The sequence below is a fragment of the Molossus molossus genome, unplaced genomic scaffold (assembly GCF_014108415.1).
Source record: "Molossus molossus isolate mMolMol1 unplaced genomic scaffold, mMolMol1.p scaffold_m16_p_22, whole genome shotgun sequence".
In the NCBI taxonomy this organism is placed as follows: Eukaryota; Metazoa; Chordata; class Mammalia; order Chiroptera; family Molossidae; genus Molossus; species Molossus molossus.
Window position 1 is genome coordinate 17775537 of NW_023425358.1, and position 13220 is coordinate 17788756.

The following is a 13220-nucleotide window of genomic DNA, read 5'->3' on the forward strand; positions in this document are numbered from 1 at the left end:
GTAATATATTAAATACGATTTTTTTCTGGTTATGTAAATATTTCATATTTTTCGTTATATATTGGTATGGAGGGATCTTCAAGATCCCTTGACTCCTTTCACATCCCATATCTCATCTATCAGTTAATTCTATATGTTCTACCCTAAAAATCTGTTCAGTATTCTCTATCTTTCTCTCACCTCCACTGGTATCACCCTGGTCCAAACCATCATCTTCTCTCCTCTTAACTGGTCTTTCTGATTCCATCCTTGCACCTATTCCTTTTCCTGTTCAGCAGGATATCCTGTTGAAACACAGATCAGATCATGTCCGTCCTTTAATGTCTCCTCCTGGCTCTCAGATTAATGAAGTCTTTATAATGGCCCAAGAGGCCCTGTGTGATTTGCCCTGGCCCCATTTCCTCCCTTACTACATCTCTTAATGCTTACCACCCTCTTCCATCCCATCCCCCATGTTCCAGTGGCCTCTTTGCTGCTGTTTCTCTAACAGGTCAGGCATACAGATGTTAGCACTGGCTGTTCCCTGGGCCTGGAATACTCTTTCCCCAGTTATTCACATTGCTCCCTTTCCTCACCTTTTTCAAGTTTGCTCAGATGTAACCTCTAGATGAGGCTTCCCCTAGCACCCTACTTACAACTGCAGCATCCTCCCAACCCCTTATTCTGCTCTGTTTCTCCAGGCACTTACTATTTTCTAACATATTATAAACTTATTGTTTATGGTGATTGTGTATTTCCCTCCAATGACAGCAACAGGGGTTTTTGTTTAGCTCACTGATGTATCACATTGGCTGAACAGTGCCTCACATAGCAGACACTTAGTGAATGTTAAGTGAGTGAACAAATATTAAATTAAAAAAAAGAAGGTGGAGCCCTGGCCAGTGTGGCTCAGTTGGTTGGAGTGTCCTCCCATACCCCAAAAGGCTGAGGTTTTTTTTTCCTCACCTAAGGACATGTTTTCATTTTTTGTTCAGACAGAGTAGGAGGGAGAGAGAGGAAGAGAGAGAGAGAAACATCGACGTGAAAGGGACACATTGAGTGGCTGCCACCCGCACGACCAACCAAGGCTGGGGACAAACTGCAACCGAGGTACAGGTACACGCCCTTAGTGGGAACTGAACCCAAGTCTCTCTGGACCGCAGGCCGAGCTCTAACCACTGAGCAGAACCGGCCAGGGCAAGGCTGAGGTTTTGATCCCCGGTCGAGTTGCCTATGGGAAGGCAACTGATCAATGTTTCTGTCTCCCCTGCATCTAAAATCAGTTAGCATGTTTTCGGGCGAGGATTAAAAATAAAAAAAGAGCCCTGGCCAGTTTGGCTCAGCGGTTGGAGCGTGGGCCTGTGGACCAGAGGGTCCTGGGTTCGGTTTCTGCTAAGGGCACGTACCTCAGTTGTGGTTTGTCCTTGGCCCTGGTTGGGGTCTTGTGGGTGACAGCCAGTCGATGTGTCTCTCTCGCATTTATGTTTCTCTCTCTTTCTTCCTCCCACTCTATCTGAAGATAAATGCAAAAAGTGTCCTCAGGTAAGGATAAAAAAAAATAAATTAATTAAAAATAAAAAAAAAGATGGACAACAGTATTTGAAGTATGCTGCAGCAACATTAAAAAGTAAATAAATCATATTTATTTGGATAAGTTTAGCTTACATCTGGAAAGATACCAGTGGTTGCCACAGGTGTGGACAACCTGTTGTTTGGGGACTAAGGGACACGTTTTTCTTTCATACTTTTTGATTTTTCTCTATGTGTATATATTGCCTATTGAAGAAATAACTCAAATGAAAATAAATACTTTGGAACTCAGAATACCATCACGTCCCACTTTACTGGCCCTTCCACGTCAGCTCTGATGTACTTTGGTGTGCTTCCCGCCTTCGACTCTTTCCTGCAGACACCTCCTCCTCTGTAATCATGGCATAAGAGCTCTTGCTGTAGTATTGGCATTTGATTGGAGTCTAGCACCCTGCAGTGGCAAGTGATGGACATGTCTACCACTTAGGGACCTTAATCTGCATTGTTCTCAATCTGATGGTGCCTGAATACCATAAGCCTGGCTACTAGAGATCATGCAACCAAATTAATTCCTGTAATTAATGGCTGTTTGAAAGCTGGCCCAATTCACTGAGCTCCTGTGAGCTAGTTTCTGTTTAGAGAGTGAGACACGAGGGGCTAGATAGCCTCCAGAGGTGCTTGTAAAGGTTGTGTAATCACAAAAATGAGATAGTAGTTAGGAGAGGAGGATGGGATGGCCATGGAAAAAGGGAAGAGGCCCTGGCCTGTTTGGCTCAGCGGTTAGAGCGTAGGCCTGAGGTCCAAGAGACCCGGGTTCGGTTCCCGCTAAGGGCATGTACCTCAGTTGCAGTTTGTCCCTGGCCCTGGTTGGGTCGTGCGGGTGGCAACCACTCAATGTGTCCCTTCCACGTCAATGTTTCTTTCTCTCTCTCTCTCCCTCCCACTCTATCTGAACAAAATATTAAAAAATGTCCTTGGGTGAGGATAAGTAAAAAAAAAAAGAAAAAAGGAAGAGGACACAGGCATTGATAATGTTCTGGTGGTGAATTCACAGGTGGTCATTATATTTTTATCTTTCACAAATTAACAAATATGCTACATACAATGTTATATGTATATTTAAAAAGATAAAAAGGAGACTGAAAAATGATAAAATTGAAGAGCATTTGTTTTAAAAGATTGTATACCCCACCCTAGCCGGTTTGGCTCAGCAGTTAGAGTGTTGGCCCACGGACCAGAGAGTCTTGGGTTCAGTTCCTGCTAAGGGCACGTACCCTGGTTGAGGTTGTGCGGGAGGCAGCCACTCGATGTGTCCCTGTCACGTCGATGTTTCTCTCTCTCTCTCTCTCCCTCCCTCCCTCCCACTCTATCTGAACAAAAATAGAAAAATGTCCTAGGGTGAGGATAAAAAAAAAAAAAGATCATATACCCAGATTCTGAGAGGCCCAGGGTTCCCAGCTTTGAGAAACTATTTCATTCAGCTTCCCATTTCACAGACAAGGAAACTAAGGCTCACATAATTTAAAAGATTTGCCTAGTGAGTTAGAACTAGAATCAGAAACCAGATTTCCTGACTCCCAGCCCTGTGCTTTTCATACCACCTTCCTAGAAAAGCTAGGATGCTCAGGGTTAGACACCCTTCATGACTTTGTTCTTTGAAGGACAGCAGTAGGGGGCAGATCTCTACATCACAACATGGGATCCTTGACACACAGATCTAAGTCAATTATCTCAATTTCAAAGCTAAATGTGCTGGAGGCTGATGCTTGGTGCCTTTGTTAGTGAGTTTCACTGCTATGGGCCCAGGCCTAGGGCGTAGATTTATGTGAGTTGCTCTACCCCCTCCTATGCCTCAGTTTACTCAGTTATGAGATGGACTTGACTATTTACTTTAAGTGTTTGTTGTGAGGATCACACAGGATGGTGAAAATGCTTTGTAGATTAGTATTCAAGTCCAGCTTGTGTGGCTCAGTGGTTGAGCATTGACCCATGCACCAAGGGGTCGCCGGTTTGATATCTGGTCAGGACACATGCCCAGGTTGTGGGCCAAATCCCCAGTGGGGAGCATGAAGGAGGCAGCCAGTTGATGTTCTTTCTCCTTCATCGATGTTTCTCTTTCTCCCCACTTCCTCTCTCTCTCAAATCAATAAAGGAAAAAAAAATTTTTTTAAAGCTTGATTCAAGTCCATTACCCATTCATTTATTCTACACTTACTGAAAGCCTCCTAGTATATTCCTGGCATTGGAGAGGCAAGTAAACAGGACTGACATATTTTTCATCCTCTGGGAAATTGGAGTCTACTGGGGGAAACAGAGAAGTAAATAGAGCATTAGTGGAGGGAAGTGTGCCATGAGGCAATTAATTTAGCTATAGGATCATTTACTGACTTGGAGTTGGGGAGGTGATAGGCTTCATGAAGGTAGTGTCCACCAAGCTGTGTTCTGAAGGACAAAGGTGGTTAATGTTACAAGCAGCCCAGGCTGCAGGAAAGAGTTGGCCATTTGGGAGATTAAGAGAGTCCAGCATGGCTGGAGGAGGCCATCACCCAGGGTCTTGAATTACAGGCTAGAATTTTAAACTCTGTCCTGAGGCCTCTGAGAGCCATAGAGGGTTTTAGGCAGGTGATGGCTGGGTCTGGCTTGCTTTCTAGCACAATTGCTCCAGGGTGTTGGGTCCACCTGCAGGGGCCGATCTGTGTCATTACCAGGCAATCAGCCTGCAAAGCAAGGAGCATGGGCCAGGGTTAGGCAGTCTTGGGTCTAGCCAGTGTGGTTTTCGCAAGCTACTAAAAAAACCTCTGAAGTTCCTATCTGTAAACCGGATGATGTTATCATTTCACCGGGTTACTTTGAGGATTAAAGGCATGCAAAATGTTCAGTACAGAGAAAGGCATATACATTCACTTCCCTTCCCTTCTGTGCTATGCTGAGCTGTCTTTGTTCCCCGCAGTAACCCGGTAAAGTATCATTGTCCCCTCTTTACAGCCGACCCCAGCCCGGAGCTGTTCGCGCCTGCGTGGTGGTCGCCAAGCGCGCAGAGTGCGGCGCTGTAGACGCTGTTGAGGTCGCCTGGCAACTGGGTCGCCTGGCAACGGGCGTGCACTACGGGGACCGCGCAAGCTGAGGCAGGTGAGCCAGCTGCACCCGACAGGGGCCCAAGACAGGGGGCCCCTAGACCCATCTAGTCCAGCTCACATGGGTCCCGCGCCCTCACAACCCAAGGCTCTTTCATCCGCGGCCGGACCCCCGCAGCCCATGCCCCTTAGAGGAGCTCAGGACTCTGTCCCCAGGGCCCACAGTTCCCTGCAAAGGGAGCCCAAATGGAAAATGGCCGCGTCCCTTCCAGACCGGCCGTCTGCCTCTCCTTGTCTCCTGGTGCCCAAGATCAGAGTTCGGCTTACTTCTTTAATTGGAGTAGAATCTTACAGGGCTGGGGCTGGTCACTGCCACTAAACGCTGGCAACAACCACCACTACCATAATGCCAACCACAGCCAACATATCTGGATCCCTGTTGTGCCAGGCTCATGAGTATCAGTCAATATGCCAATTCTAGGAGTGAGGGAAGGAGGTGCTATTATCAAGTCCTTTTGCAGCTGCAGAAAGACACAGCTAGAGGAAGAAATTGTCAAGGGCCACACATGGCCCAGTTCTGGAGCCTGTTCTTTTTTTTTTTATCCTCACCCGAGGACATTTTTTTTCCATTTTTTGTTCAGATAAGGAGAGAGAGAGAGAGAAACATCGATGTGAAAGGGACACATCGAGTGGTTGCCACCCACACAACCCAACCAGGGCCCGGAACAAACTGCAACTGAGGTACGTGCCCTTAGTGGGAACTGAACCCGCGTCTCTCTGGACCACAGGCCGATGCTCTAACCGCTGAGCCAAACTGGCCAGTGGAGCCCGTTCTTAATACTAAGCCACATTGTCCATAGTTGCTCATTGTGTGTGTGTGTGTGTGTGTGATAAAAATAATCCACTTTTTAACCTTTTAAAACTTAATTTCCTCTGAGTTCCTCTTTTATGAATGTGTCAGAAGCATCTGAATACAGCCCCTGATGGGTTAATGAGCTGGACCCTGATTTGAACGTTGGCTCCTAGCCTTACCAGTTCTGTTTCCTCCAGCAGGTTCCCTATCCCTAAACCTCAACTTCCTCCTTTGTAAAATGAGGATAATGCAAGCCCTCTTCTTTGGGGGTAGTTGATTTAGATACTAGGTATTACTGGCACAAGATAAGCACTAAATTAGTGAGCATGTTAGTAAAGTGTGGGTGGTTTCTTCTGTTCTTAAGCATGGGAGAACTCTGGAGTTTGCGGTTGGGGCTGCTACTTACTCTCACTATGACCTTGAGCAGATCCCTTCATTGCTCTCAGCCTCAGTTGGCTCATCTGTAAAATGGTTATAAAAATATTCAGCCAGCTGTGTTGACAGTTTTGAGGATCAAATAAGAAGTAGCTTCTAAATCACAGTAGTAATAATGACAACTTTTTGGGTTCTTTTAATCAGTGGTTTCGGCAGAGCTTCATTTTGAAAGCTAGAAAGTCACCTTCTGCAGGTGTGGAAAGATGGCCCACACCCAGATCTCTATGTACCTGCCCCCCGATGTCAACCCCACCCAGGCTGCCATTGCCTATGGCTGTCGGGCCCTGCCCAAGCTGAATGAGGAGCTGCAGTCGGAGGACTTGTTGACAAGGCAGAAAGCCCTCATGGCTCTGTGTGATCTCATGCACGACCCTGAGCATGTCTATGTGGCCATCAACATAGGTGAGCATGTTGCAGAGCCCAGGTGACCATGACTGGGGTCTGAATGGACAGACATAGAATAGCTGAGGTGGGAGGAGCTGAGGTGACTTGGTCCCTTCACAGCATCCCTCCCAGCCGGTCAGTCGGTCCTTGCAGGTCAGCAGCTGACCCAGAGCCACACACCAGCCCTCTCTGCTCTGGCTTGACCACAAATCCACCAAACAGCCCTGTTTATCTGTCTCATCCACAAGGCTGTCACAAAAGATAGGCACATGCCCTACTGAAACTACATAGTATCTGGGACCTCTGTCTCTTGTTTTCCACTCTCCTAATTACCAAAATAACAGTTGAGGCCACACCTTTTCCGGATCAGCTGAAGGGCTGGTTTAATTTCCGAGGTGGTGGTCCTAGCACAGCCTTGAACACCAGGTGCAGCTTCAGTAATCAGGGTTGCTATTGAATGAGTCTGACTCTGGGCCAGCACCACCCCACATTCAGTGCTCCTGTTGTCTTAGTCCTCACTGTACCCGCCCCGGGAGGGAAGGAGCATTCTCAACCAACAGGTAAGAAAATAGAGGTGCAGAGAAGGAGTGTGAGGCTAGAGTGGGCTGACAAATAAATAAAGCAGGATTTTTATTTGCTCAGTCTGGCATCCCTAGGTATAACCTATTCAAGGATACATGACTAGTTGGGGACAGAGTTGGAATTAGATCCTGGTCTCTCCAAATGCAAAGTCTATTTTCTTAATCTCATGGCAGACTGTGAGAGAAGAAGGCACTGACAGAAAGGGTGCAGGGAGATTCATGAGGGGGTTAGATGAACCGGTCCCCAGGTGTGAGCACACAGAGCCCCCTGCAGTGACTCTGAAATACTTCCTAATTGACTCCCCCATGCTCCAAAGCAGCAGAACTTGTGGTAACCTCTGTTGCCTGATGTTGGGTTGACCTGTTGACTTCTGGGCTAGTTGAATTTTGAGACTGATAAATGTTCAAAGGTTTTTCTGCCTTGCAGGCTGCCTGGAGAGTCTGAAAGCTTTGCTGAAGGACAGCAACCACATGGTGCGGATCAAGACCACCGAGGTGCTGTGCATCATGGCGACCCATAATGTGGGCAGGTGGGCTGCTGCTTGTGGAAACCAATGTCAGGAGCTGGGTGGCATGCTTTTGAATGACCTTGAGTGCTCTGAATTTATGTATGTAGCACAGTTCTTCAGCGGGGATTCTATTTGGCCGAAACAGGTTTCAGTGGGGTGGTTTTGGCATCCTCTCTGGGGCCTGATGGAGCCCTCTGTTCCAGACCCCTTCTTATGTTAGTTTCTAGCTCTGAGCCTTCCCCTTTGAAGGTGGGAAGTTCAGGCTCCATACCCACAAAATTTAGCCTTTTCTTAGCTCTATATATGGGCATCCAAGTTTCCTCTTTCAGACCCCAACAGGGACTATGGCTTTGGCCCCGTCCCCATGTCCAGCCTCAAAGTGCACACCTGGTCGGGGCTAGTGGCCTCCACCCCTGCTCATGCCACTGAGGATATTCTAGGTGTCTGGCACCTGGAAATGCCCCTTTCCTGTGTAAGCACAGCGTCGAATGTTACACTTAAAAATGGTTCATCCAGCATTTTGGGTTGGAGTCAGTTTGTGAGGGGGCCATTGGAGGTGCGTTCCCACAACAGCTCAGTTTACCCTCTTGACCTGGGATCACTAGCTTTACTTTGTTTTCAGAACAGATCCCCAAATCACAAAGAGCCCCCAAGCCCTACTGGGGACTGCTACCCACTGTCACAAAATCAGCAGGGAAGTGGGAAAAGGGATGCTAATAGTGATGACAGAGGGACAGGGTGCTCACAGTTGTGGGCGTGTGTGTTGCACACAACAGACACCCCTTCAAAGAAGCTTCAAATCCTTTCAGGGGGTCAGCGGGTCTCACAGATCTGAAGTTCTTTCAGTCCTGTCTCTCCCCAGACCTTCAGTGCCCCGGCGTCCTCGCCTGCACCTGCTGTGGGCAGAGAGTTAAGTGAGTTCATGCACATGGAGTGCTCACCTGGGGACACCTTGGAAATGTCCGCCCCGTGTTGACTGGTGGCCGCTCCTTTCTCCGGGGACTGCTGCCTCCCTATCCCACAGTTGCTCAACGCCATCTCCATACGGCCACCTCAGTTTCTCCGTCCCCTTGATCTCCTCCTCCCCGACTCCTCTCTGGGATCTGTCCCAGTCCCTGGAAGGAGATGTGGCTAGCCCAATCCTGTGTGCAGTCACTATGAACGGGGTGCACTGGGGAGGGCGTGCACAGCGAGGCCGAAATGTGAGTCTCTTTAAAAACGTTTAATGACTGTAAAATATTCTGGAAGGTTTTAGCATGAAGATCCTTCATTAATGTCTTTGAGTTCTTGCTCTACTTTAAAGAAACCAAAGCTGCAAATTCACACACACACAGAGGGCAGACTGGTGCAGGGGACAGAGCAGTGGGTGGGGTGAGGGCAGGAGCTCTGGCCTGGGGCGTCAGGGCCCCCACCCTTTCCTGCTCTGTGTCCTGGCAAGACTTTTGGTAGAATCTGACCAAGCTGACCTGTGACAGACCCGGGCAATGCTTTAATACCTCAGGGACACAGAGAAGCGAAGCATCTCACATCCTTTTCTCTTTATGGACCTGACATGGACTTTAGGTAGTAACCCCCAGTGAGGGGTGATGGCCGCTGAGAGGAGAGATGCTTGGACTTGGACAAGTGTAAGGAAACCATCAGCTTGGTCAAGGTGATGGTAGGTTTGTTTACCGGCACTGGGTGGTCTGAGCACCGGAAGTTTCCCAGCTGTAGCCATGTTGTGGGGTGGGGGTTGGTGGAGAAACCACCCCGGCCTGCTGCGTCCTGGCTGCACACTCTTTGCTCTTCGGTGTTCCCCGCCCTTCCTCGTACTCACCTGAGCGAGGCACCTCGGCGGGCAGGCCCAGCAGCCCCGAGCCCTGGACTAAGACTGCAAAGGGCCCACACTAACTGGGACCAACTTCGGAAGTTCGCTCGGGGTTTAGTGGTGACCTTGTAACTGAAGCCAGCAGCTCTCAGAGCCCGTCAAGCGCTAAGGAACGGCCTGTGTTGCAACACTTCTGGCTTCTTGGACCCACACAAGTAGGGGTGGCAGGAGGTCAGGGTGGAAGCCTGGGGCTTAGCATCTTGGCACTGAGGAGTTCCGTTCGTTTGTATGATGGTCCCTACACAGTAGAGCCTCCCGAGTGGCCTGGCTCCCCTGCCCAATGACAAACACACGGGTGGGCAACTGGGTGCTGACTGAAGAGGCTCAGACACCTCACGCCAGCTAGTCAGGGAAGACCCTGCAACTGGGGTGTCCCAGTCTCATTTCTCCTCCAGGACCAACTCAGAACTCCCCAGGTGGTGGAGTCCCGGCCAGCTCGGCAGGAGCACAGATTGGATGAGCACTTTGTGTGGCTGGGCACTGGGCCAGGGCCTCACTTCGTCAGTTCTCACTGATTCCTGACCTCAGAAATCCTCTCGACAGAGGAGATTGGGTCTAGTGGTTAGTTGGTTAATCAAAAGAAATGGTTAAAAAGCCAGGAATCAGAGAAATTGTACATTCCCTTTGAACAGTTCACTTTAACCCAAGCGCAAATGATTGAGCATTCATCAATCCCTGTGCCAGCCAGGCCTTTGCTTTGACATGGGCCCACTGGCTGGTGTTTCCCTTCATCTTCTGGGCTTAAACCACACCTGTAACTTCATCTAATTTGCTGGTTTGGTTTTTAAATTTTATTTATTTATTTATTTATTTATTTATGTATTTATTTATTTATTTATTTATTTAATTTTTTAAATAATCCTCACTCTAGGGTATTTTTCCGCTTATCTTCAGATACAATGGTGGGGGGTGGGGGAGAGAAACATCAACGTGAGAAGGGACACATCAGTTGGCTGCCTCCTGCACAACACCGACCAGGGCCGGGGACTGAACCGCAACCGAGGGACATGCCTTTGACTGGAATTGAACCTGAGACTCTATGGTCCATGGGCCGATGCTCTAACCTCTGAGCCAAACCAGCCACAGCAGGTTTGGTTTGTTTAAAGTAGAGCAAGAACTCAGACATTAAGAAGTAATCTGCTCTTAGATACAGAGAACTTTCTGTTGCTTGTCAGATGGGAGGGGGGTGGGGAATGGGTGAAAAAGAAGAAGGAATTAAGAAGTACAAATTGGTTGTTAGACTGATGAACCTCAAAGGGAAGCAGGGAGGGAGGGTTGGATGAGATAAACCAAAGAACTTCTATGTGTATATGCATAACCAATGGACACCAACAATAGTGTGGGGAAGGCAGGAGAGGGGTGGGGTTGGGAAGGAGGGGCCAATGGGGATAAAAGGGGGGACATCTGTAATACATTCAACAAGATAAGTAAAAAAAAAAAAAAGAAGTAATCTGTATGCAAAAATCTTCTAGAATGTTTTACAATCATCTCATTTTCTTTTTAGAGACTCACTGCTGAGTCTTCCCAAAACGTTCAACTTGGTTTTCATAAGGAAATTGAAAAAAACTCTTATCTAATTGGTTTACCCAATGTTTAATTAACGCATATAATTACAACAATGAGGATAACAGGCATACATAGGTTTGGAGGCGAGCAGCTGGGAGAAGAGGGAGGGGCAGCCAGTGGTTGGCTGCCCAGGGGGCACCAGTGCTGGGCGGGTGGCTAGCAGTAGGCACCCGACTGGCACCGGAGATTCTGAGCCTCTTCCACATTTCGTGGGGAGGACTGAGGCTCAGAGCAGTCGGAGTCCTAGCTAGGACAGGGCAGAGCTGTGGCCCTTTCCACCACACAAGCCCCTGCTGTCATTGCCCGGAGGGAACCCCCCACATGCTGTCCACCTCTGGCCCTTGTCTTCTCTCAGGAAGCCAGAGGGATGTGCCTGCAGCAGCCAGCACAGGTTCAGAATCCAGTGCGGGTGAGGGTGGTTCTCCCTGGGTCCTCTCCGGGCTTGCTCTTAGTTGTGTCTAAATCCACCTTCTCTTCCCCAGAGAAGGCTTTTTGAAGCATGACATCATCGCTGCCCTGTCCGGCCTGCTGAACGACCCCCAGACAGCCTGCCGGGAGAACCTGCACTTGGCATTCAAGCACCTGGCCCAGCTGCCTTCAGGTAGGCTCACAGTGGGTGCTCGCAGCCCCTCAGCCGCCCCGGTCGGGCTGCACCGTGCTGCAGGTCAGTCTAGAGCACATTGTTTTAGAAGTTATGCTTTAATTAAGGTACAACATACATATTAAAAAGGCACCAATCATACGTGAACATTTGATTAAATTGTACTAAAGCAAACATGCGCAGAACCACTACCCAGATGAAGACGTGTATGGAGTACCCCCAGCTGTCCAGGAACTTCCCATGTACCCCCTACCAGTCACGACCCTCACCCAAAGGCGAACAGTATCTTCGACTTATAAGATCATAAATGAGTTTATGCCTCTTTAAAAACTTTATGTAAGTGGCAACATATAGCCAGTACTATTGTTTCTAACTTTTTTTTGCCCGACATTTTGTCTCTGAGATCCACATGTTGCGTGGTACCGATTTTGGCTGGTTTGCTTGGAGTGTGGTATTCACATTGTGTGAGGATACTACAGTTTATTTATCCACTAAGTACTATAGTTCATGATCCACTGTTGCCAATGTACCTTGAATTGTTTCTGGTGTATGGCTACCAGGAATAGAGAGGCCATAAACATTCTTACAAAAGTCTTGCAGTGGACATCGTATGCATTCCTTTGGAGATACACCTAGGAGGAAATACACCATGTCCAGCTTTATAAGATACTACAAATGATTTTTGAAATAGTTATTCCAGTTTACACTTCCGCCGGTAGTGGGTGGAGTTCCGGGTGCTCCCTGGTCTCACCCACACTTGAGCAATCCTGTCTTTTTACTTTAGCTATTTTGGTGAGCGTGTGGTAGTGTCTCATTTTGGTTTTAATTTGTATTTCCCTGGTGATTGCAACTCTGTAAATGTTCTCTTTTATAAAGTGCCAAAGTACATTAAAGGATTAAAAAGTCCTGCCTCAAAGCCCACTCTGCCTCCTGGCTTGAAGTCACACCCCCCCCCTTCCCCAGTGAGATGCAGAGTCCAGGGTAGTGGCCACCTGAGGATTGAAATTTGTGTCAGGTTGACATTTGCCCCATCACATGATGCAATGAGCATTTCAAATGAGGAGCTCATCGCCCTGGCCGGTTTGGCTCAGCGGTTACAGCGTCCGCCTGCGGTCCGGAGAGGCCCGGGTTCGGTTCCCGCTAAGGGCATGTACCTCGGTTGCAGTTTGTCCCCGGCCCTGGTTGGTCGTGCGGGTGGCAGCCACTCGATGTGTCCCTTTCACATCAATGTTTCCCTCTCTCTCTCTTCCTCTCTCTCCCTCCCACTCTGTCTGTACAAAAAATGGAAAAATGTCCTCGGATGAGGATTAAAAAAAAAAAAATGAGGAGCTCATCAAAGAGGCCTGTCATCAGGCCTTAAAGGGGACGCCCTGAGGCGGACAGACAGATGTGGTGGCCCAGGAGTCAAACAGACCTGGGTTCCCTCTTCACCCTGCCCCTGGTTCTCTGAGTGTCCCCGGACAGCCTATTTCCTCGTCCCTAAAATGAGGCTGAAGCAAGGGTCGAGTGAGAAGAGGCTCACCAGGCCCGTAGCACAGTGCCCTCCATGAAGTTTGCTGTACACCTTCAGGGCCAGGTGTGAGCGCTGGTGATGGGGTCAGGTGCAGCGAGGCAGGCCTGAGGGGAGAGGGTGCTGGGTGTGGGGGGCTAGACAGCAGAAGCCCCTGGCGGTCTTTTAAATTTTTATTTATTTATTTTTGTTAATACTGCAAGACCCTAACTGTGGCCGGGGATGGAACCTGCAACCCAGGTACGTGCCCTTGACCAGGAATCAAACCCACAACCCTTTGGTCCGTGGGCTGACACTCTAACCACTGAGCCACACCAGCCAGGGTCCCCGG

At 48.7% G+C, this 13220-nt stretch overlaps 1 protein-coding gene across 1 annotated transcript in view; it reads left to right on the plus strand.

Moving 5' to 3' along the window:
* Nucleotides 1–6068: 6068 nt before the first annotated feature.
* RSPH14 (radial spoke head 14 homolog) overlaps nt 6069–13220 on the plus strand; it is a 73116-nt gene continuing 65964 nt past the window's right edge. Inside the window, exons 1-3 of the mRNA XM_036276831.1 lie at nt 6069–6273; nt 7264–7366; nt 11261–11379. Coding sequence (XP_036132724.1) covers nt 6075–6273; nt 7264–7366; nt 11261–11379 — 421 coding nt within the window. The 5' untranslated portion in view covers nt 6069–6074. The remainder of the gene's footprint in view (nt 6274–7263; nt 7367–11260; nt 11380–13220) is intronic.